Source organism: Psittacula echo (genome assembly GCF_963264785.1).
Source record: "Psittacula echo genome assembly, chromosome: 15".
Classification (NCBI taxonomy): Eukaryota; Metazoa; Chordata; class Aves; order Psittaciformes; family Psittacidae; genus Psittacula; species Psittacula echo.
In genome coordinates, this window is record NC_137751.1 from 5,001,305 (window position 1) to 5,025,380 (window position 24,076).

The 24,076-nt window shown below is 56.3% G+C and overlaps 1 protein-coding gene across 2 annotated transcripts; it reads left to right on the plus strand.

The window, feature by feature from the left end:
• Positions 1–869: 869 nt before the first annotated feature.
• Positions 870–22,162, plus strand: HNF1B (HNF1 homeobox B; the record flags this gene model as incomplete). Of its 2 annotated transcripts, none has more annotated exons than XM_080629984.1 (9): positions 870–1,207; positions 5,951–6,150; positions 7,369–7,633; positions 8,078–8,322; positions 15,543–15,706; positions 18,279–18,411; positions 18,506–18,697; positions 19,362–19,480; positions 22,142–22,162. In XM_080629984.1, the coding sequence occupies 9 exons, from the start codon at positions 870–872 to the stop codon at positions 22,160–22,162; spliced, it is 1,677 nt and encodes a 558-aa protein (XP_080486110.1). The 2 variants fall into 2 exon arrangements, with proteins under 2 accessions (XP_080486110.1, XP_080486111.1); XM_080629985.1 differs by having other exon boundaries at positions 7,447–7,633.
• Between the last annotated feature and the right edge of the window lie 1,914 nt (positions 22,163–24,076).

A 24,076-nucleotide genomic window follows, 5' to 3' on the forward strand; every position in this document is an offset into this window, starting at 1 on the left:
TGTGTACGTCCCTGCTTTGATGGAAGTGAATGTGTTGATCTTTGGGACTCGGTGCCTTCACAATGGTTTTGTTCAGATTCCAGGGCCTGGCTTGGATCTCTTCTGCCCACCTCCAGACCTGCTCCTTGCTCCCGCCCCTGATGGATGCCAGGGTTCAACAGGGACTCTGTGTCCCCTGAGTACCCCTGTCCCTGGCTTGCTGAGGGTCACTCTGTGCTGTGCACATCCAGCTCGTGGTGAACCTGTGCTGAGCCTGGCCCGAAACTGCCCTGCAGTGGGTACCAAGACCCCCATCGGGGGTTCTCCTGGGGCCTGTACCCGCTCTGTGCCAGGGCTTGGGCAGCAGGGCCCTGCTTGGAGGGGGTGCTGGGATTGGAACCCCCTGCGAGGCTTGGGTCGGGGTTTCTCAGCTTGGTCCCGTTTCAGTGCAGGGCACAGCCCCGAGGGCACAGCTCAACGGCTCCGGGTTGAGGGCAGGAGCGGTGCAGGACGGGGTTTGCCCATCCCCATCCCGGAGCTCCGGTCCCGCAGCCGCGCCCCGAGCCCCCCGACGGCAGCCGGGGCTGCAGCGCTGGGGTCCCCGGTCTCGTCCCGTTGCGCCCCCGCCGCTCCTCCGGGGCCTCCCGTCGGCCGCGGGCAAAGTCCGCCCCAGCGCGGGCGATAAGGGCCGGGCCGGGGCGGGGGCGCGGGACCCGGAGGAGAGGCCTCCCGGCGCTGATTTGCATAAGGTATATTGCCTAATGGTGGCGGTCATGGCTTGGTAGAGGGCGGCCCGCGCCCCGCAGCAGCCCGGCCGGCCGGGGCGGAGCGGCAAGCGGCGGAGGGAGGCGGGAGGCGAGCGGCGGGGCGCGCCGCCGGCGCCCGGGAGGATGGTGTCCCAGCTGAGCGCCCTGCAACGGGAGCTGCTGGGAGCCCTGCTCAGCTCCGGAGCCACCAAGGAGGGGTTGATCCGTGCCCTGGAGGACATGGTGCCCGCCGCAGGCTTCGGCGTCAAGCTGGAGAGCCTGCCGCTGTCCCCCGGCGGGCCGCCCGACGGCAAGGCCGCCTTCGCGCCGCTGGCCAACGGGCACGGCAAGGGCAAACTCTCCGGCGATGAGGGCTCGGAGGACGGCGACGACTTCGACACGCCGCAGATCCTGCGGGAGCTGCAGGCGCTCAACACGGAGGAGGCCGTGGAGCAGCGGGCGGAGGTGGACAGGATGATCAGGTACCCGCGGGGAGCGGGAGGGGACAGGGCGCACTCAAGCTCCTTTTGCAGCCGCTCGACCCGACAGCCCCACAGGTTCCAGACACCCTGCCCGGGGGTCGTGCCCGGTGCACCTTGCCCGGTGCGCCCTAGCCGGGGACGGGTCCCGGTGCTCTCCGCCCGCCCCGTGGGCCCTCCCCGTGGCGGGTCCCGGTGCGCCGTGGCCCGGCGGGGCTGTGCGTGGAGGGGAGCGGGCAGGGAGAGGGGCCGGGGGTCGCCGGCCGCGTCCTCCCGCCCCGTCGGGGGCTGCCAGCCCGGGCGCGGCAGCCGTGGAGGCTCGGAGCGGCCGCCGGCTCCGTTTGTCCGCGCCGGGAGCTGAAAACATAAACTGCAACACGTGGAGCGCGGTGCTATTAATTTATTTCTATAAATCATCAACAGAAGATACACAAAGGGCCGCGATGAGGGCGAGAGCAGCCGCGGGTTATTCATTGCCGAGGTCGTAAAGCGGCCCGGGACGGGGGAAGGAGGAAACCCCCGCGGGCTGCGCTCCTGCCCGTCCCGGCGATGCTGCTCCGCTCCGGTCCCGGCCGTGCCGCGCCGCCGGGAGCGGGGCCGCCGTCGGGGCTCGGCGGAGCGGCCCCGGGCTCTGCGGGCAGCGTCTGCCTCGGGCCCGCCGGGGCGCGGACGATGTCGGCTCCGTCCCGAAGCGCAGCCGGGGCCGGTGTAGGCGGGTGGGAGCCCCGCGGGACACCGCTGAGTGCGCCCGCGGCACCTTTGGGTCCCCCGCTTGCTGTGAGGTTTTATACCTGTATTGGGGCACCGATCCCGCGGACGGGCTGAGCCCGCGGTGCCTCCTGCACCCGCTCCCAGCCCTCATTGCCTGGGGCAGCCCCGGCTCTTGCCCCCCAACGGCCCCGGTGCCTCGGCACTGATGGGGACACCGCCGTGGTCGTGCCCCAGGCCTGCCTCGGGGGCAGGCAGTGCCTTTTGGGAGCAAGGTTTGGCAGCGGCGCCCGTTCCAGTCAAAGGGCTCGGCTGGGGCACGGCTCCGTGCGAGGGAGAAATCACTGCAGGCCGTTTCCACTGGGATCCCACCCCTTCTGCGCAGCACCGTGCCCTGCACCTCTGGGTGCTGCTGCCTGGCCCCAGTCTCCCACTTGTTGCTGGCCGCATCCATCCCGGGGTGTCCGTAGGGTGCAGAGCGGGCTCAGCCCCGGGGTCTCTGTGCTCCCACAGGTGTTCTGTGCAAAGTTTGCCTTTGGTACAAACAAGAGCAGGCACATGTCCCTGAGGAGCCTTTGCAAAGAGCTCGTGTTTGCTCTAAGAGAGGCCTTTGTACTTGATGAGGGAGCTGGATAGGGGAGTCGGGATCCATTTATTGCAGCTACACATGGGGAATAAACCCCCTCTGCTCCTGCTCCCCAGGGCTGGCTCCGTTTCGGGCTCTTCCCACCTCTGTGGGGTGCTCAACCCGCAGCTCCTTTGGGAACGTGGTGCGGGCTTCAGTGCCCACCATGGCATGGGCTGGAGTTGCCCATCCCAGTGCAGTGGTCCCAGGTGGTTCACCCCAGCCACAGCCCCTCAGCAAGCGGCACATTCCCTTGGACCCCGTCACGGCTTCAAGGGATGCTTCTGTGTTACCGGCTGGGCTTAAACCACATCAGGGTGGCAGAGGACGAGTGCCACACACGGGCGGGCTGGGCCCACTCTGGCACTGTGCTTCCTCATAGAGGCTGGCCATGGGGGTACCGGCGGCATGGAAAGCCCAGTGCTGGGGCAAGATGCCCCATGGCTCCATATCCCTGCCCAATCCCACCTTCCGGAGCTCACAGATCCCAGCAGATCCCATGGGCCTGGGGTCCGTGGGGAAGCCGCACACCCTTGGGGAGCCGACTGGAGATGCCCCAAAGCCACCCTGATATGCACAGGGAGGGGTGGGCACGGCACATGTCCCCCCACTGGCTCCCCATGCGCAGGGGAGATGAGATTAGGGAGGTAATTTCTGAGGGTTTATAATCCATCTGTGTAAATTCTTGGCATATTTCTCCCAAGGATATGGAGCGTATTTACCTGTTTGCAGGGCTGACAAAGGGGGTGAGCGGGTCTGGGAGTCCCTGGGGAGAGGGACAAGAGGCTTCATATGGAGCAGGGGGGGGAAATGCCCCTTTCTTCGTCAGTGTTGGCGGCCGGGCTTCATTGAGGTTGATTTTGTGCACGAAAACCCCCCTTTTCCTTGGTTTTGGTGGTGAAGAACCTTGCAGCGAGGGCCATGAACTGGTTTTCCAGTGTTACAAAGCACTCCTGGCTTGGGTGGGTTATTTTGCACGTAAAGAAGATCGGGCAATTAATGTGGTTTTATTTCATTTTGGTGACAGAACAAAAAGGAAAAGGGCTTGTGTTGAAGTGAAAGCTTTTTCCCCTCTTGTTTTTTAGGTTAAGCAGAAAAGAAAGGCGGGGTGGGGGGAAGAAGGTGAAACAAACACTGAAACGTTTCATTTTGGGTCAAGTCCAAACATTTTGTTTAACATGAAACAAAATGTTTGGGTTTGGTTTCAGGTTGTTTAACCCTTTTGAATGCGGTCAAGTTGATTTGTAAAGAGAAATCCCTGCTCAGAAAGGAAGGGCCCAGGAATTGTTTTGAAAGTGGAAGTGTGAAACCTTCCCGAAGATAACAAAATGGAGGGAAACACGGGGATTTTTGCCCCTAATTCTCACCTATTTTTTCCAGCCAAAATGCTGCCAAATTCCATGGAAATTCAGAAACCACCTTGTTCTGAAAGCAGCCTGAATTGTGAACTCTGGCGCTGGCTCGCCCTTAACTCTGGGCAAGCAATGCACTTGGTTTATTTGTGAACCAAACAGCTATTAGAAATGATAATGAGCTCTGTTCCATTAGCTTATTATTAATCAGTAATTAGGAGGATCACTTGGGTGACATGCAGGGCTCGTGGCAAAAGTCCCTGTGAGCCCCTTGGCTTGGGCAGGGCGGCCGCGGGCTCCGGCTCCATTGGGAAGGAGCGCTGCAGTACACAGACATGTTCTTTGCTTCCTTCTTGTTGGCTCTCACCTTCTCCTGGGGCAGCACAAGGACCTGAGAGCCCCAAAACCTCAGTGGGTTTGGGGCAGGAACAGGCTTTGCTGTTTGCACCGTGCTCATCCCAGCCCAGGGTCCCGGCTATTGGGAGAACTGGAGTCAGTGTGTGCCTGTGTCCAGCTCACATTGTGTGCCACGCATCCAGCTCTGTGTGACCATCACCGTGTACACAATGGGGTCCTCCTGCTTGGAGGATGCAGGATTGGGCACAGGGATGATGTCCCTAGGAAGGCTCCGTGTTGTCCTTCCCGAGTGGGACAAAGCCGCTGCCACCATCAGCGCGCTGGCCGTGGCCGGGTGCTTTTGCTTTGGATCCAACCGGCTTTGTTTTCACGCTGCATTCAGGACAACAAGTAAGGAATCCATTGCTTGGGTTGTTTTTCTCCTCCTTGACAAGTCGAAGGATGCAAAACAAGGAATGGGCTGGGAAAGCAGCTGGGCGGTTGCTCCAAGCGCAGCATTATCTGAGTGCAGGACTGTGACCAGGCTTGGGCTCCGCACTGGGTTTGTCGGTGTTAAAGCACTTGCTTCTAGTTCAGAATAAACCCGGGGCTCTGGGGTACAGCGGAGGTGCTGGTCTGTTCCTCTGCCATCGCGTTGTGCGTTCCTTAGGCCTAAGGGAGGCAGACAGCGTTTGATTTGTAGCTGTAGTTGTTTGTTCCTTAATTCCCGGTTAGCGGCAGCTCCTCCAAGGACACCAGAGTAATGTGGGTTTAGGAAAGAGCCATTTTCCACCTGGATCCTGCAGGACCTGAATTCGGGTGTTTAAAAACAGTCAAGAACGACTTAAAGTTATTGAGGGGTTTGAGTTTGGTTTTCCATTCCAGGGCTTGCTTGGGTTTGTGTGCCTGCTTTGACCTTCACTTCTCTGCCTTTTGCTTATGGCCCCTGTGCGCTGTTGTGGGAGCATGGAATTAGGGTCTCTTTTCAATGACTATTGAGTTTCAGGTATTTATCCCTGTGGGAATGGAGAGGGGGATGAAGCAGCAAGCACAGTGAGTGGTGTTTGGTGGCCATGCGGGGTCCCTGGTAGCCAGCAGCAAGCCCAAGGGCATGGGGCAGAGTGCGGGTACCGCACCCAGGGCAGGAAAACCATCTCAGCAGCTCCACATGGGAGGTTTCTCTTTCTTCAGAGAGATTCCCAGTACAGGTATCCCAAATCCATACACGTATTTGTGTGTGCACATCTTCAGAGGAAGGAATTGTAGTGAATACCGCAATGGCGAAGATTACTGGACGGGCTGCGTTTCTCCTTGAAGGATCTGGGTGTTGATGTGACCTTGACCATCCACAGGGATCCTCTTTATTCTCCCCCCTTGGCTGAGCAGCCTGGTGGGCATCCCCGGGGTGGCCTTGGCACCCCATGATCCCTTGTCCCACCAGCTCCTGCCTTCTTGCGGCAGAATGGGGCTGTCTGGGGGCTCTGGGATGGCTGTCGGGGAAAGGCAAACGCCCCAGGGGTCTTGTGCCCTTCTGAAACAGGTTTAGGAATAATAATAATATTAATAATACTAACAATAATAATGATAATAATAATGATGATGATGATAATAATAATAACAATAATAATAATAGTAATAATAATGGGTTTCCATCATGGGAAGAAGTGAACACCAGGAGCTTTTCCCCCATCAGGACTGGTTACCCCTTGTTTTCCCTCCCCGCAGCGAGGACCCGTGGCGGGCGGCGAAGATGATCAAGGGGTACATGCAGCAGCACAACATCCCGCAGCGGGAGGTGGTGGATGTCACCGGCCTCAACCAGTCCCACCTCTCGCAGCACCTCAACAAGGGCACCCCCATGAAGACGCAGAAGAGAGCCGCTCTCTACACGTGGTACGTCCGCAAGCAGCGGGAGATCCTCCGGCGTAAGTACCCGCGGCAGCGCTCGCCATCCGGGGAGAAGGGGGATAAGGGGTCCCCCATGCCGGTCCTGCCTGCGGGTGCATCCATGGGCGAGGAGCGGCTCCTTGCCTGCTTCCGTACCTGACCCAAGCTGCACAGTGCCCTTCCTAATAGAGTTTTAGAAGTAAAATGAATTTAAGGCATAGGAAGACTGTTCAAAATCCCCTCTTCACCACAGTAACACAGTTTGGGTTTCTGTGTATTTGTTAGAGTTAGGAAAGCAATGAATGATTATACTCAATTCGATGCCTTTCCCACCTCTGCCTCCTTTTCCCTTCTGTTCCCTGAGACTCCTCATTTTCTGCAACTACTTGCAAAATAAGTAGAGAGAAAAGAGGAAAAGCCTATGAATGGCTCCTATTTGTAGCACGGTCCTGGGGCTCTCTGTGCTATCTAAACTAATACCAAGTGCACAGGCTATTGTGCACCTCTCTTGCATTGGTCAAAGCAGCCCCGGTTTTGACCAAGCTGCAGTTCAGGGCACTGACACTGCCTCCCTCCTCCGAACGGATGCGATCTCCATCGGACGGGAAGCGCAGAGAAGGGTTTAGCAGCACTGCTTTGAGAACACACCTTGAAGCGTTAGAGCAAACAGAGCCTGCTCCAGCCTTGCCCTGCGCTTCTCCCCTTGTCACGGGGGCAAAAGCCATTAAAAAAGAGGGAGAATTCCCCTGCGAAACTGGGAATAATAAAACCCTCCCATTAATCTCCCTTTACTGCCACGGTGACAAGCGCCGGGTCCAGGGCGGGTGGCTGGGGAAGGTCACCTCTAGCGCTGCTGCCCCGGGCATGGGGCTGGTGTCCCACTGCATCGGGATGGGAGCGGGAGCTGGATGGGGGCTCTGTGCAAGCAGAGCAAGGCACCATCCGGGGGGGCTTTGCAGCCGCCCTGCCTGGCTCCTTGCTCACACAGATCCCCCCCAAAACACATTCACCACCGGCGGGGACCCTGTCCATGAATATGCATGTGCTGCACGTGCCTCCCCACTGAACACCATCCCGCAGGGGTGGCAATAACCACCCTGGCAGCGCGCAAAGCAGGTCCTTTCCTTGGGGTGGGTGTTGGGAGCACCAAGATGTGCGGGGGCCGTGGGTTTGGGGTGCTGCAGGAGGGGACACGGGGACACACGCACCACTGCGGCGGCTACAGGCCAGCTCACGTCTGCTCCTTTCTCTTTCAGAGTTCAACCAGGCAGTCCAGGGTTGTGGAAATAGGACAGACAAAAGCAGTCAGGATCAGCTGCTGTTTCTCTTTCCAGAGTTCAATCAGCAGAACCAGGGGGCTGCCCAGCTCGACGACGCCTGCTCCGAAACCCCCAGCAAGAAGATGCGCCGCAACCGGTTCAAGTGGGGGCCGGCCTCCCAGCAAATCTTGTACCAAGCCTACGACCGGCAAAAGAACCCCAGCAAGGAGGAGCGCGAGGCGCTGGTGGAGGAGTGCAACAGGTAAAGGCTGCCCCGTGCTGCCCATCCCGCAGCCTTTCTCCCAAAAACTCCATCCGATTCCAGGCTTCCGGCCGCTGGCTCATGGCACGGCTTTGCTGAGCTTCCCGGCTTCTTTCTGCCTTGTTTTCCCCATATGGGTGATGTTCAGGGCTTGGTGAGCTCCATGTTGGGGTAGGGATGCTGCAGGGATGCCCTAGAGGTGCTGGTTGATGCCTTGGGGATGCTGCAGGGATGCCCGAGGGATGCTGCAGAGATGCCTGAGGGATGCTGATACATCCTAGCAGTACCAGAAGGAGGGGGGATGGCTTTTACAGTATGGATATTGCTGCAAAGAGCGGACAGGCTCATAGGAAGGGCTTAAACCCCCCCAAATCTGCCTGGCGGTGCTGTGGGAGCCCCCCTCCAGCAGCACCTTTGTTCCAACGTGTCCCTTTGCATGTGCAGGGCCGAGTGTCTGCAGCGGGGGGTGTCTCCCTCCAAGGCGCACGGGCTCGGCTCCAACCTGGTGACCGAGGTGCGGGTCTACAACTGGTTTGCCAACCGGCGGAAGGAGGAGGCTTTCCGACAGAAGCTGGCCATGGATGCCTACAGCTCGGGCCAGCCCCCCCCGCACAGCATGAACCTGCTGCTGTCCCACGGCTCCCCGCACCACAACCAGCCCAGCACCTCGCCGCCCAGCAAAATGACAGGTAAGCCCTCAGCAAGGATGCTCGGGTGGTGGTGGTGGAGCAAATGCAGTGCTGGGTCCTGTTTCTGCTGGGGATAGGGGGGCTGAGCCCTTAGGACGTGAATGGGTAGTCTTGAAGATGGGTACCCTGGTCCCTGGTGCAGCCTCAAGTGATGGTGGTGTGGAGAGGAGCAAGTGGTGTCACTGCAGTGTTATGGCCCCCTGTTTTGGGGCTGGATTTCCATCCTGTCTAGGATTAATTGGCATTTGCTTGGTTGGTTTAATTCGCTGGCGTCCCTGTGTGGGCTCATTGGGGCAGGGAGATGGGCTGCTCTGTGCCTGATGCATCGCTGCTGGGGACTTGGGATGCAGCCCACTGGTGCGCACTGATTTTGAGGGTAGGGATGCACAGGCAATGCTACAAAGCCCATAGGATGAAGCAGTGTGTCCTGGGCGGGAACTAACCCAGGCTGGGTGCGTGGTGCTGCACCATCCCCACGCCAGAGCGGAGGGAGGTGGATGAAGGAAGCTGCTCAGGGGTGCAGGGCTCAACCTCCACCTCTCCCCATCACAATCCAGCCCCATTGTGCACAGTGAGGAGCCGGCTGGGAGAGCAGCCCTGCCGAAAGCTGTGGGGGGATTTAAGCAGGAGATAACAGCGCCGGGGAGGAGAGAGGCATTGTTGGGAGAACAATCCCCATTGTCCCCCTCCTGCCCTCCGCAGCCAATGCACCGGGTCCTGGTGTGCAGGAGCAGGCACTCAGTGATGGGGGCTCAGCACAGGGGCTGCATCCCAATCACCCCATGTTCCCCCTTGGCACGGCATGCCCAGGGAGGTTAAACCGCTTGGAAATGACCCTGCCTGGCTCGTTACACACCCCCAGCTCGTTACAAAGGCAAATTAAATGAAACCCGTGTGTGGAGAGTCCCTGCGGGAAGGGCAAGGTGCTTATGAAGAGGAGGCTGAGCTGGGGACAGTGCTAGGCCATGGACACCAGCCTCTGGGGGTTAGCAAGTGAGGACAACCGAAAAGTGGTACCCGGGGGGGGATGCAGCAGCATCCAACTGATCTCCTGCAGAGGGACAGGCAGCATCCATCCCAGTCCTGGGTACCACTCTCCCTTGGGACCGGCCCGCGGTGACCACGATGTGACCCTGCCCCAGGAATGCCCCGCACAATGGCGGGGACAGAGAGGACGTTTGCCCTCCTGTCACCGGCTGATTGCTTACAAGGTGCCCTACAAGCACATTGTCAGCAGAATCAGCTGTTTTCAGTGTCGGCCGGCGGGGCTCCACAATGCCCCACCAGCATGCAGCCCCGCATTGTCATGGCTCGTCCCTGTGCATGCTTAATTGACAATTAAACCGGGCTTTGAACGAACCCCAGTGCCTTTGATGTGCCCCCGGCCTGCCAGTGCGCATGCAGCACCCCCCGAGAGCCTTTGTTTGCTTCTATTAGGGGATGGCAATTACTGTAACCGCGGGCATTTATCTTGGGGCTGCAGGGCCCTTAAGCCCCGACCTTTATTTTCCTGTCGGAGCAGTGCCAGCAGGAGCCGGTCCCGGCTATAGGGCCGATGACAGCCCATTCGGAGGGGCTTTTGAGCAGGGCAGGAGTGATGGTTGCAGTGATGGTTCATGAAGGGCCCCTCTGGAGGGGTCAGGAGGGCTTGGCTGCGGGAATTTCTTAGTGGATGCTGCTCGTATCCATCAGCCTTGCCGAGGAGGAGGAGAGGGGCATGGCGAGGTGGGGTTTTAGGACTGGTTTGGGATGGAGCTCAGCCGTGATTGAATCAGGCTCGCCTGGACCAAGCTGGGTCTGGCCGGCTTGCAGCTCCCGAAACTGGCTCCAAAACTGTGTTTAAGATGAGATGCCTCAATGGGATGTGGGGCAGTGCTGCCTGGCTGACCCCATCCCGGGCTGGCCATGCTGGGATTTGAACTGCCCTTGCACCGCTGCGGCGGCGTCTGGGGCTCTCAATGCCTTAACAGCTTAATGATGGCGCAGGGATGCTGCCCGAGTCCTGCCCTGCACAGCCCTGTCTCCCCTAGGACATTCCCCAGCAGGAAACGATGGGGCTGGTGGCATGGGGCAGCTGCACAATCGCTCCCGTGCCCGCAGACAAAGGGGGCTCGGCTGCTCCTCAGGACATCAATGGGTTCTTGCAAAAGGGTGTAATGACAGCCGGGCAGGGTTTAGGGCTGTAAAAGTCAAACATCCTCCTGGCCTCTTCTTGGGGACCCATCTGTCAAGCCTCAAGCTGTAGTTTTTAACTGTTTGGAGGTAAATACTTAAAGCCGATCCATCTTGGAGGCTTCTCTCAGACTCCGGACTTTTCCCTTACTGTGGGCTATTATCAGCGATCTTGGTTCCCTGTTTGATTTGAAGGTCACTCGGGGCTTTATCTCGGTGCCATGCGGTAGACTCTGGCTTATGCCATCTTTATCTTCAAGAGGACAATCAGTGCATTGATGAGATTAGGAGAGGCACCGCCTGCCCACAGCCCCCCACCTCCCTCTGCATACAAAGGGATGGCGGCGCCCGGCGGACCCTGCAGAGCCCTGTCCCCATGGCCGGGGGTCACAGCATTGCCTCCAGCCCATCCCATTGGTTGGGGTGTCCATGCATCCATCCATCCATCCATGCATCCATGCATCCTTACCTGCTCTGCAAATATCAGGGTAGTAGAGCAGCATCAGAGTATACACTTATATTTGTATTTATATATATGAATGTACAGTACTTCTATATTTCTAGCTATCCCTATAGATGGAGAGCAAACATACAGATGAATGTACCTTGCTTGCATATTTTTAGATATCTCTGTAGATGGAGATAAACCCCATATATATGAATGTACATTACCTATATATGTTTAGATACCTATAGAGGGAGATAAGAAAACATTTCTATATATGAATGTACATTACTTATGTATTTTTAGATATCCCTATAGATGGAGACAAAACCCATACATATATAAATGTACATTACTTATATATTTTTAGATATCTCTGTAGATGAAGATAAAAAGCATATATATATTACTCATATACTTCTATTACTTCTATACCTATATACTCACATTACTTGTGTATTTTTAGCTATCTCTATACAAGGAGATAACAAACATAAAGATAACTCAGCACCACCCCTGAGATCCTTCCTAAACCCACTTGGAGGGTTTTAACCTTTCCTTAAAGAAGAGCCCATCAATAAACCCTCAGTCCAAAGGTGCTTTGGTTTCTACTTGGATCCTACACGTTGTTGCCCAGGGTAGGTGCTGGTTCTGATTGCGGACCCGGTGCCAGCGGTTGTTATGTTTACTGTGGGGCTCGGTGGGTACAGGGCGCTGTTAGGAGCTTTTCCCTGTTTTATGGGGGGTAATTAGAACTTTACGACAGCAGTGCAATGGGAGGGTCCAGTCCCCATAAACAGGTTTATAATGGATATAAACTATGCACCTCTGTAACGTAGCAAGATTAACACTTTAGGGACAATTTGAGTGGCAGCCCAAAAATCAGAGCTGGCTTTGGGAGGGTGAAAAGGTCCCATCACCAACCCGGCTGCTTCCACAGTGTCAATAGGTGCAGTATTGCTGAGTCCTGCTTGACCCCGAAAGTCACACTTTGCCTTTTCCACCCCGCCACCGGGCTCCCGATGATGCTGGCTGCATCCCTGTGGATGGGGCTGAATCCCTGCCCCTGAGTTATCCATGTCTGGGTGTGCAGCGTGGCTGGGTCTGTTTTGGGGTTGGGCATCGCTGGTGATTTACAGGATGTTTGCAAAGCTCCGGGGCAAAAGTGCAGCAGGAGCTGCAGGAGGAGGTTAGGATGTGCTGTGCGACAGCGGGGGCATGGGAAGAGTTTAGAAGTGCAGTGATTTTTCTTCTTTAAAGTGCAATTTAATGATATCAATGGGACCTAAAGCAGAGGAGAACCAAGAGGTTTCATTGCTTCTGACTCCCAATGACACAAGATTGGGGTGTGCCTAGAAAATGGCACAAGTTGAGATGAAAACAGCAAAGATACCAAAATGCCAGGTTGAGGTTTCCATGTTACTCTCACAACCTTCCTGTTGCTCTCCTCATCCCACAAGCTGCATCAGGGCAATGGTTTTGGCATCCCTGGAAGCTGGGGGGTGCCAGGGCTGGCTGTAGAAAGCCACGGGGGCAGGACCCCTGATTCCTGGTTGGCTGGAATGCAGGGTTAAGGCTATGGGAGCCGGACTCCGTGTCTGGAAACATGGGAAGGCAGTAAAACAGTTCACAGGCTGTGCAGCTCGGGGGCTGCACAATAGCCAGGTCCCATAAACAGACTTTTATATTATGGCTGTAGCTCCAGAAAAAGAAGCCTTAACAAGGGCAGGCTCCATGGCCAGGCCCATTCCCAGTGATCCCCATCCTGGCTACTCTCTTGGGCTGCCAGAGGTCGAGGAGGAATAAACCTCTTTGCATGGAAGCTGCTTCCAGCTGTGGAGGTGCAGGGAAGAGGCAGGAGAATGTTCATGTTGGGCTTTGACAGTGTCTGAGCCCCTGCTCATAAACCCTGGACCCCTGTTTGCTCTAGGAGGAGGCCTTCATGTCCTGGTGCACACAGCCAGAACCATCCCTGTGCATTCACTCTGGCTGCTGGGATCCCGGAGGGGTCCCAGTGGTTGTGCTGCCAGGGGATGCTGTGCAGAACAGGGTCCTGCTGGAACAAGTAGAGCCCAAAAGCAGGAAAATGGGGCTAGCAAGGTGGCTGGGGAGGAGAAACTTGGGGAAGAAAGCTTGAAGGTGGCTAATGCCCTGGTCACTGCCTTAGGCTAGGCTGGGCTGGAATGTGCAGTGTGCCCAGGGAATGGGGAGCTCGGATGGGAGCTCCCCACCATCATCTGGGAGCTCAGTTACAGCACTGACAATAGCAGCAGCAACATGCTGGGTCCCCAATATTAACTATTTAGTTTGCCCAAGTCCAACCCAATCCTGAGGGCCTATGGACAGCAATGCCCATCCCATTCTAGGAATGGGAAAAACCCAAGCCAGGATAGTTGATGGTTTCCTAAAGCTCTGCAAGGTGGCAATGGCAGAAGGCTGTTATCATGGGAAGCGATTCCTGGGCTTTGGGGATACAGAAGCTTGATGAGAGCAGGGTCCTCAGTGGGGCTGGATGGTGGCACCACTGCTACCAGTCCCATAGCTTGACCTCGCACTCCTCAGGAGAGCTAATCTTCATCAGGGCTTGGAGTCTTCAGTGGGTTTATCTGAGCCCCAAAACCTCGGTCACCACACTATCAGAAAATCTCAGCATTGCTTATTGTTCCTCAGACAATAAAAGTCTTGTCCTTGGGATTGGGAGGGAAAGCTTGAAAATCAGCTTTTAGCCTCTTATATGTTTTAAAGACAACTTCCTGGCTTTGGATGTCCTGACAAAGCATCCTCAGTTGGACACGGCGAGATTTTGGGGTTAAACATGACTCTGTTTGGTTTTACTGAACCTGAAATGGAGTGAGGACGGAGCAGAAACCCTGGGTTTCTTCCTCATGGGAGCTGCCTGCGCTCCTGGTCTATCTTTAAGATCGTGCTCAGAAGAAAGGGCTTTATTTTATCTCCCCTGCCATTGTTTGAGCAGCGCCGCAGGATCTCGAGGCGGCAGCGGCTGAAGCACAGTGTGCACGAGGCTGGGAAGAATGCGTGTGACAGTGCCCCGGTTGAGTAATGTTTACCCTGTTCATGGCAGGGACGTCCACTCGGGCCCGCAAACACCCACCTGCCAGAGGACATTCTTTTATTATCAGGGATAAAAGGGGTTTGCTGGGAAATGATCAGGAGCCAGACATCGCGGGAGATTCCTATCTGCGGGACGTGTTTAAGCAGCTGATGGGGAACGTTTGGGGGTGATTAAAGAGGCTGCTGGCTGTGGTTTTGGTGGAGGGCTCAGGAAGCTGTCTGCGATGTGGTGGGTGTTTATGGAGCTCGTGGAAAGCTTCTGGACTCCACTTATTGTTTGTTTCCTTTCCCCTCATTCAGAGGTATTTAGTGTCACACTTAGAGCATCCTTTGCTGAGCCAGCCTGTATCACCTCCTCCCTTCAGGCATCTGGGAGGAGGAGATCCCAATACCCCAGTAGGATAATCCTTTACCTGGGGATGTCTGTGCTGTACTGGAACAGATGAGAAGCCACCAGAAACCTCCAAAGGCTGAACAATTGCATCCAGTGGTGATTTTGGGAGCCCCTGTGCAGTGGCCGGGCTCACGGGTGGACGATGCTCTTGCTGGTGTCGGTTGGGAAGGTGGACTTTGCCTCCATGGTTTTCCTTCCCAGGAGAGCTCTGGGCTGTCTGTCGCTCCATCCATCCATCCACTGCTCCGATCCCGGGGCAGTTCAGTGAACCCATAACAAATGGCTTTTCGCCGTAGCCGTCAAGGCAGCCTCGTAAAAGACGCTTTTGTTTCCCGTGGGTTTTCCTGGGTTAATTATTTGTGATCTGTGGATGCCTTTCCATGACACATGGCTGATGATCTGCTTATCAGCACGGGGGGGCTTAGCCAAATTAAATAGATTTATATGGAAGAGCTGCGCTCAAGCCAGATTTCCCTCCTCATGGAGGTGGGCTGAGGTCTGGCTTGGAGGGTTGTGTGTGTCTGGTCCCTCGGTGTTCCTGCAGCAGTCTGTTAATCATACACTTGTCAAGAGGGAAATCGGATGTGGAAGGGCCTGAGGAAGAAGTGAGAGAGCTGCTGCTCAGTGCTGGGATGGCCATAGGCTGTGTGGAGCTGGGAGGGAAGAGCTGGAGGATGCAGAGCTGGTCCCTGCAGCTCAGGGCCCCCAGGCTGGTGTCTGAGAGCTGTGGGGACATGGCAGGAACGGGCATGATGGATGCAAATGAGAGTACAAGGGATGCAGAAGGGTGTTCAGGCTGCTGGCCTATGTTGTGCTCCCTGTCTGAGGCATCGATACCCATGGGCAGCCTGGGTTGGGCGCTCAGCATCCCTCTCCATAAACTTCCCACTATCGTTTCAGAAGATGGGGTGGGGAGAAGCTGGGAAGCAGCACTGGAAGGAGGAACAGGCATATTGCTCCACGCCATCCCTCCTGTTTATCATTCAAAGGTGCCATTTAGGAGCTTGCACATCCATTCACACCCCTGTGCCAAAGGAGCCAAGGGAGTGGTGGAGCCCTTCCCCTTTACTTCATGAAGGCATTGCCCCACCTGGGCTGCCCATGGGCTGACCCCAATGCTGGCACGGTGTTTTGCAGGGGTCCGGTACAGCCAGGCGGCGAGTGGCGAGGCAGCATCCTCCGGCACCCTCAGCCACCACGGCAGCGGTGCCATGGTCCCCACGAGCCAGGCGGTGCTGCAGCAAGTCTCCCCGGCCGGCCTGGACCCGGGCCACGGTTTGCTCTCTCCCGACGGTAAAATGGTGAGTACACCTGGGCTGGTGTGGCGGCGGCGCTGATAAGATAAGAGGGCCCAGCGGGCAGAGCAAACACGCTTTCCCCCCGGCTTTCACACGCGGCCCGTAGCGAACAATGGCACATTGTGGGGTGCGCGGCCGGCCCCGGCGGGCAGCGGCGTGTTTTCCATGCTTCCCATAGAGAAGGAGCCCTGCTCCGGGGTTTATTGATTGCATGCCTGGCGGATGGGAGGACCGCTGTTGGTTTTCTGCTGCCAGTGACATGGGTGTCGATAAAACGCTCATTCATTTGTTGGTCCCTGAGCCCTCCTGACTCTGGAGTTCTGTTGGGGAAGTGCATTCCTGGCAAGCAGGGATCTTCTTATCCCAAGGAATCACTAACCCAGCTCCTGCTTCTCCCCATCCCCTTCCCCATGTGCTCAAGGCTCTAGCAAGGGCTTTGCTGGGCACAGCTGCAGATGCCATTGCAGAGAAGTGGTTGTAAGGCAGGGTTGGGCTGGGCTTCAGTGCCCAAGCACTTGGGCTGCTCCTTTCCGTGGGTGCCTGGCTGGTGCGAAGCCCTTTGGAGGAGTGTGTGATGGAGTGGGGCAAAGAGGAGATGCATTGGGGCAGGATGGGATGGGATGGGAGATGCAGCCCTTCCCCGGCGCAGGCTGGTGCAGGTTCGCGTGGAGCTGCTGCTCTTCCGGGAGGAGGATTGTTCCCTGCTGAAAGCGAAAGTCAAACATGGCTCTGTGTGGCGGGGCCAAGCCCGCTCCTCTGGGGTTTTCACTTCCATTTTCAAAGGCTTGGCTTTCACATCCGTCTCCTTACGAAGCCGGGTGGCTGAGGGGGGCCTCATTGTCCCTCCCTCAGCTATGGCACCATTTAATGTTGCCTTTCCTTCTGTGCTCTTTGGCTAGCGAGGGTCTCTGTGCAGCCCCTCATGTGCTGACCCTGCAAAGCCAAGCATCCCCACCAAGCAGGGGGGATATTCCCAAGCACAATCCCAGCCCTCCCAGCCCTCTCCCTCCACCCCAAGCGCACCCATATCTCCTCAAGGGTGTGTTGAGCCCTATAACCCTGAGCCTTGAAGCCATAAAATGAGTCAGGACTGAAGGCAGCAGTGGCAGGCACTGGGTGCCAGGGCTGCAGCGTGGGACATGGCAGCATGGGAATAGAGCGGGTTAAACCGGGAAGCGCAGCTTGTGCACTGCAGTGGGCACTGGAATGTGGCTGCAAGAGCCCTGCTGAGTTATTCCCACTTCATGGACGCTGCACAGCACCATTGGGGACCGCTCGGGTCCTCGGCAGCATGCGGCTCTGCCAGCTTATCTCTGATCTTGAAGCAGGGCTAGCTAGTGCTTGCAAGTGATTTAATAGAACATGCTGTAGGCTGTGGTTTCTAGGGAGTAAATGTGTGCCTCTGGTACCCCACACGGAACCCAGAGCTGGAAAGGAAGTTGCTGCATCTGAAGGCAATCAGGGAGGAGAGTCACTGAGGCTGCACAAGGCTTTGGTGGTTCAGGCTCCAGTGTTGCCCTTAGTCCTGGTAGTGCAAAGGGTCTCAGTGCCTGGAGGGTCTTTTCCACTCATGCGATCTCCAGAGGTGATTGTGGGTGCAGTGCTTTGGATCTAAACACCCATGAAAGGAGGCCGGGCTGCGGGCGAGCAGAGTGTGCTCCCCGTGAGCTGCTTGACTTGTGCAGCCGAGTGTGTTGTAACCTGGCCTTGAAGAGACTCTAAAAGTGGAAAATACCGGATCAGGAAATATGAGTCACTCCCAGGCTTTGGAATTTATTGATGGATTTGTTTCAATGGCATCAGGGCTATCGCCAGCTCACATGTGCACAACAAGCACCGTGTCCAGAAGGGTGACACTGAGAGCCGCAGGGATGGCTCTGAATGGGGAGCGGGGCTGCTCAGTGCAAGGGGGCTGAGGAGGGGGATTAGGGGAATGGACAGCAATTACAGAAATAAGGCTCTTAACCTCCTGTCTGCCCTGGGGACCAGCTCCATTCTGCTCAGCACGCCCCAAGTGCCCTTGTGTGTTTGATCCCTAAGCTCTGACCTGAACCTTATGAGCTGGCTCTGGCTGAGCGCACCTGCCTCATCTCACCAGTGTCCTGCCCATCTGCAAAAGGGGACTAAAATCATCACCATGGGGCCCTTTTTATCTGATTTCTGCCTTTTTTCTTTACCTTTCTGAGTTCATATTTCCCACTTTCCCCTATAACCGTGATGGTTAATGAGTGTCGAGAGTCCTCAGCTGTCCCCGAGGGCAGGAGCTTGGGCTTGGGGGACAAATGGCAAAGGGTTAGGATGAGCCATGTCCTGGCACCATGCTCTACTGGAGCTGCAAGCTGGTGCCAGCAAAATCCTTCACCACTGCTGCTTTGCTATTTATTAACATCACATTCGGGCATCCAGGCTGGGCTCTGTGCCCCGGGGTGGTGGGAGCTGTGTGCTGCAGCAAGACTGCACCGCTCGCCTCTTGGATGGAGCTTTAGATCCCCCCCATCTTCACACTGAAGCGGGATGAGGATGGGAGCAGCCCTCAGCTGTGTCTCTGATGTGTGTCCTGCTGGCTCCTTGGCAGATCTCAGTTTCGGGGGGCGGGCTGCCCCCGGTGAGCACCCTGACCAACATCCACAGCTTGTCGCACCACAACCCGCAGCAGTCCCAGAACCTCATCATGGCACCGCTCTCGGGAGTCATGGCCATCGCACAGAGTAAGTGCTCATCTCAACAGACCTCATTGCCCTGCAGTGGGAAGGGGGACACCCTGCCCGGTCGCTGTAACATCCCTGTTCTGCTCTCTCCCAGGTCTCAACACCTCGCAGGCGCAGAGCGTTCCCGTCATCAACAGCGTCGCCGGCAGCTTGGCAGCTCTGCAGCCCGTCCAGTTCTCGCAGCAGCTGCACAGCCCGCACCAGCAGCCGCTGATGCAGCAGTCGCCCAGCCACATGTCCCAGCAGCCCTTCATGGCCACCGTGACCCAGCTGCAGAACTCGCACAGTAAGGAAGGGTCTGGGTGGTCCCTGCCAAGGGAAGGGCACTGAGGACGAGCTCAGGTGGAAAATAGGCTGTGTTCTCCTCCTGCTCACACCTTTGGCTGCCGCCTCTCTCGTGGGTACCAGTGTGAGTGGGATGCATGGTGCTGCTGCATGGCCACATCCCGCCTCATCCTCTCCTTTCCCTGTGCCATCAGCTATACCACATCTCCCATACCACTCTGCTACTGCCCCGTGGGTGGGATGCAGCCTTCCCTTCAGCATCTTGTATGAACTTCCATGTGTTTTCCCTTCCATGCTCTTAAATCACCTGCTTTGGCAAAGAGGTGGCTTTGTGCTCCCTGCAAAGCAAACGCTTCCCTGCTGTGCCCTGAAGGGATCTGGCTTTGCCTCTCAGGCTCATCCATCACCCCCATTGGTCTCTGCTGCAGTGGGGTTGTGGATCTCTGGTGTCTGGTCCAGTCACAGCCCTTCAGTCCCCACTCAGGGCGAGCTGCTACCTGAGAAAGAGGTGGCTTAGAGGCTGCTTTCCTTCCATGCCTTGTTCTATCTCATCCATGTCCCCACGATGCTCATCACCATGCAGCATCCCTGTGACCTGCTGTAACGCAGCACTCGGCTGCTCTGCCCTTTTCCGTGACGGCTGCTTGTCTCCCTCCTCTCCGCAGTGTATACACACAAACAGGAGCCTCCCCAGTATTCCCACACTTCCCGCTTCCCCTCAGCGATGGTGGTGACGGATACCAGCAGCATCAGCACGCTCACCAATATGTCTTCCAGTAAGCAGGTAATGGCCCTGCAGATGGAGATGAGGGTGCACAGGATGGGTGTGCAGACGTGGAGCAGGGATGGTTCTCCCCTGGAATTGGGGCTGGAGCAGGGTGTAGCTGAGGTTGAGACCTCCAGCACTGAGAACCCCATCCCAGCCCCTTCACAGGCTTCAAAACCCTACTTGCAGATGGGGTGATGGGGATTTGGGTGATGGACCAATTGTGCTGAATGATGAGGACTTGTCTGGTGGTACCAGCTGGGCCATGCTCATCCCTGGGGCAGCCTCATCAGAGTAGGAGCATCCTACTGGGGTACAAACTGGGCTGAGAAGATAAGGACCAAGCAGGTTCTGCTGCCTTGGTATCCAGGGTGAATCAACCCTGATTGGAGCCGAGTGGAAGAGCCAGGCTCCGATGCGCCCCAGCTTCCCATAAACCTTTATCATCATCCCAGTGCCAGCGCAGGTGTAAGGCTGGACTTATCCTGGTTCGCATCAGGTGTGTGAGGCCTTACTCAGACAATAGTCCCTTTCTGAAAGCCACCTCTGGGGACTGTGGGAAATATGTGGCCCTTATTGATCGCTAGATAAATAAGAGAGAGCCTTGAACTTGCATCCAGATAAACCTCCTTACGGAGGTTTGACAAGGGGAGAGGGAAAAAATGCCTGCAATGACCACAGAGTAAATACACCATGGGATTGCTGCGAGACGGCACCGGGGATGGATGGTGCGGGGTGAAGGATGGGGCTGGGGTGGCAGGTTGGGAGCGGGGGTGCTCGGGAAGGTGATGAGCACCATTGCCCCCGGCTGGGGTCGGGCTCCGGTGCTTTGTAGTGCTGCGGGGTGACCATCGGTGTGCAGGAGGCGGTCAGGCCTCGGGAGCACCATTTCCTCTGTGCTGCTTTATCAGCCCATCTGGTGTTCACCCAGCCCGAACTGCCCCTGATTAACTGAGCTCCCCCAGCACGGGGGCTGCCTTTGATGCCGGGCTGGCCGCACGGAGCCCTGGGCACACAGGAAATGTGCCTGGCAGGGAGATAGCGCCCGGCCATCCCTGCTGCTGCACTGATCCCCCCATCACTTCAGGTAAAGCAGGAGGAGCTCCCATGGCTCAGGAGGGGGGAGATGGGGTCGGGTCCCCACGAATTTGCTGTAGAATGGTCCCCATGGGTCCATCCAGCAAATGGGTGCAGAAGGGGCATGCACCCACCCCGTTAGCCCCCTTGTACATGGTGAACAAGCACTGCAAGCACCAGGGGCAGGATCAGGCTCTTGTTCCCCCGCAGCCCCTGGGGTCTCTTTTCCTACCACCCATTCAAGCTAAAGCTGGAGAAATTCATCTTTGAATATTGATTCTTTTTCTCAGGGGTTTCATTAGCAAGAGGTGAATGAAGTGCTAAGAGGGAGCCCAGGGACCCATAAGTGCTGCTTACCCCCCAGATGGTTCAAATACCTAAATACCTTTGGTGATTTGGGTTTTTGTCCTTCCCTGGCTGCGGCTAACAGGGGCCATCCCTTGGCTCCTCCATGCTTCGCCTTGGCAGAAGGCAGGCACAAGGATACTTGGAAGCAATGGGATCTTCCGAGGCGGGCAGAAAGGATGGGAAGGTCCCTTGGATTCCCAGTTTTCCAATGCAGTTTGCTCATGGATAAACCCAGAGGGTGCACAGCCCACATAAAACCCCAGTCTGGGGGCTTGTGCTGCTGCTCCTCGAGCAGCCCCCTATTTGCAAGAGGAAAGGCTTTCCCACACAAAGCAAAGCCTCCAGCATTCCCTGGTGGCAATCCTGCACCCCATAAGCTCCACGTTGGAGAGAGCCGGGATGCTCCTGGTCCTGCCGGTGGGGATGGAGGTTGGAGCTGGCCCCCCAGCTCTCCCCTCTCAGCCCAATGCTGTGGTTCACTTATCAGATGTTGTTATTTAGACCTGGAAGGGGCAAATACCTCCTGGTTCCTTTGACAACGCTTGAGGCCAAGCCACCATTTTTATGGTGTTAGCAAATACCCGATAGCCGCGGCCCGGCCCTAATGACATGTCATGGGAGGCTCCTGGCGTCTCCTTATCTCCACCTTACGATGTTTGCTGTGAGATCCAGCCCACAAGGTCACTCCCGGCCCCACACCGGGCACTGGGGGGACCCCGGGTGGGGAACCCAGCCTGCAGGATGGAAAAGGGGCTGCTGTGGTGGGATGGATGCGGTGGTGGATCAGATCCTTCCCCCTCTGGTTTAATGGCTTTAACCTGCCAGAAAGGTTAAAGGAGATGGAGATGGGATCTTAAGAAGCTCTTCCCTGTGAGGGTGCTGAGGCGCTGGCACAGGGTGCCCAGAGAAGCTGTGGCTGCCCCATCCCTGGCAGTGTTCAAGGCCAGGTTGGACACAGGGGCTTGGAGCAAGCTGCTCTAGTGGAAGGGGTCCCTGCCTGTGACAGGGGTTGGAGCTGGGTGAGCTTTAAGGTCCCTTCCAACCCAAACCAGGCTGGGATTCTATGATTCTATTACTATTTTGGGGAGAGGGTCGCAATACCTGGCTTAGAAAGCACGTTCCCACTTGGAGCCAAGCAGAGCTCATGTGGCAGCACCGAGGTCCCGGGATGATGCAGGAGATGATGCCTCCAAATGCTTTGCGATGCCTTCCCCCTCCTGCCTGCCGCTCACTGCGCTGCTCTCTCCTCCGCAGTGTCCCCTGCAAGCCTGGTGATGCTCCACACCTCGCTGCTTCCGCACATAGCAACGGGATCTTATTTTCCACAACATCCCGGAGGTGACCCGTGTGCCGAGCCCAGGGAGTCGCCAGAGCAAAGCCCAGCGCCGCAGCGAGGAGCCCATCAACCCAAAAAGGAGCCGGAGGCTCGAGATTCCCCATCGGAACGGGCCTGGATTCATGGGTGCCCACCCGGGACCTCTCCTTCTCTCCGTGCAGTATTTCCAAGCTGTGTCTTGGGGATTTTTTCCTGAAGTATTTGCCTTCCAAGGGGCCGCTGGCTCTCCCGAGGAACTGGAACAAGCTGTGCTGGGAACGGGCAGAAGGGGAAGATGGATAATATTTAAGTTATACTCCTCCACCCGACGGACTGAGAGGGACTTGGGTCTGTTACTTGGCGTTTGGAAGGAGGAATTGTGTGTGCTGTTGAACTGAGCCAATTGAACTGTAAATATAGGTGCAGTCTGCTCCATCCTCACCCTTCCCCACTCCTATACATAGAGATTTATATAAAAAGAAGTAAATTTTGCCTAATGGATGTAAACTACTGTAATTAAGTGCAATTCTGCCATCTGTATATATTGTTCCCAACTATCTTCTCTTTCTCCTTTTTTTTTTTGTTGGTTTTTTTTTTTTGGTAAAGGTCAGAGCCGAGGATGGTTTTGGTGTTGTATTTCTCTTCTTCCTTTAAGTGAGTAAATTCAAAGGCCACACTGGTCTCTGCGAGAGGACAGGCAGAAGTGTGTCCTCTGCATGGTGACATCCCATGTGAAGGAAAGACAGGGCGAGATGAGCGGAGCCCCAAGCAGGACCTGGACCGTCTGCAAGGGGAAAACTGCCACTGTGGAGATCTCAAGGGACCCTCCTGCCTTTGGGGACTCTGAGGTCGATGATGGGGTGCGGAAGTGCTCAGCAGCCTGGTCAGCACATCAGGCCGTTGGGAAGCGTTCAGCATCGGCAGCTTTCAGGTGAGCCTGTAGCATTTGCTGCTACAGAGGTGAATGCGGCTGCAAGGAATTCTGGTGGGGTCTTCCTCAAGTGCAGTCCAGAGACTCCTTTTCTCCCCTTCTTGGGGCACAGAAGGTGTCCAGCTCCTGCCCAGTAATGGCCAGTACAGGTGACTTGTTTTCCACCATTAGCAGCTTGATGATGAGCCTTGTTGGACCACTCTTATCAATAAACACAGTGCTGCAGTAACTGTAAAAGGCACCATCTCCCCTCCTGCGAGACACAAGCTCCTCCGTCCCTGCTCCCCCTTGTAAATGGATCGAACGCTCCCCAGTTTTGCAAACGTTTTGTTAACTCTTGAGCATGTGCCAACTACTGAGAGGGATTTCGAGAGATGGCCATGGATGAACGACCACTGCTAAAAGGAAAACCACTGGATGCTTTCTTTGGGGCAAGAAAAGCTCTTTTGCTCTGTGTTTGTACAATGTTGAGTGCAGTGGGACTCTAACCCTTGCTGGGACTGATAGAGGTTGCCCTGCTGTAAATAAGTCATCATGAATTGGAGACCAATACTCGGAATGACATTTAATTTAATGTATACCATAATTAAACACCGTTTCTTCTGAATCACTGCTGCTGTGTGGTGTGTAAATTCCACAGCCATCATCTGCTGTGCTTTGGCAGGAGGTGGGATGCAGGCTGGTGGCAGGGACATGTCCCTTCTGCTGTCCCTTGCAATGCTGATTTAGGTTTCTACCTGCCTGAACATGGTGAGTATCATGGTTTATGTGTTTCATATGGAGCCCCAGGTACCAGCCAAAACTAGCAGGAGGCTGTAAGAGATGGGGACACCCTTACCCTCCTAATGATGCGCTAATGAGTTTGCCTTTAGCCCAGCGCAGTTTATTCCTCATCCTCTACTAACTTTAGCAACTGAGTGTTAAGCAAACCAATTAGGAGCTG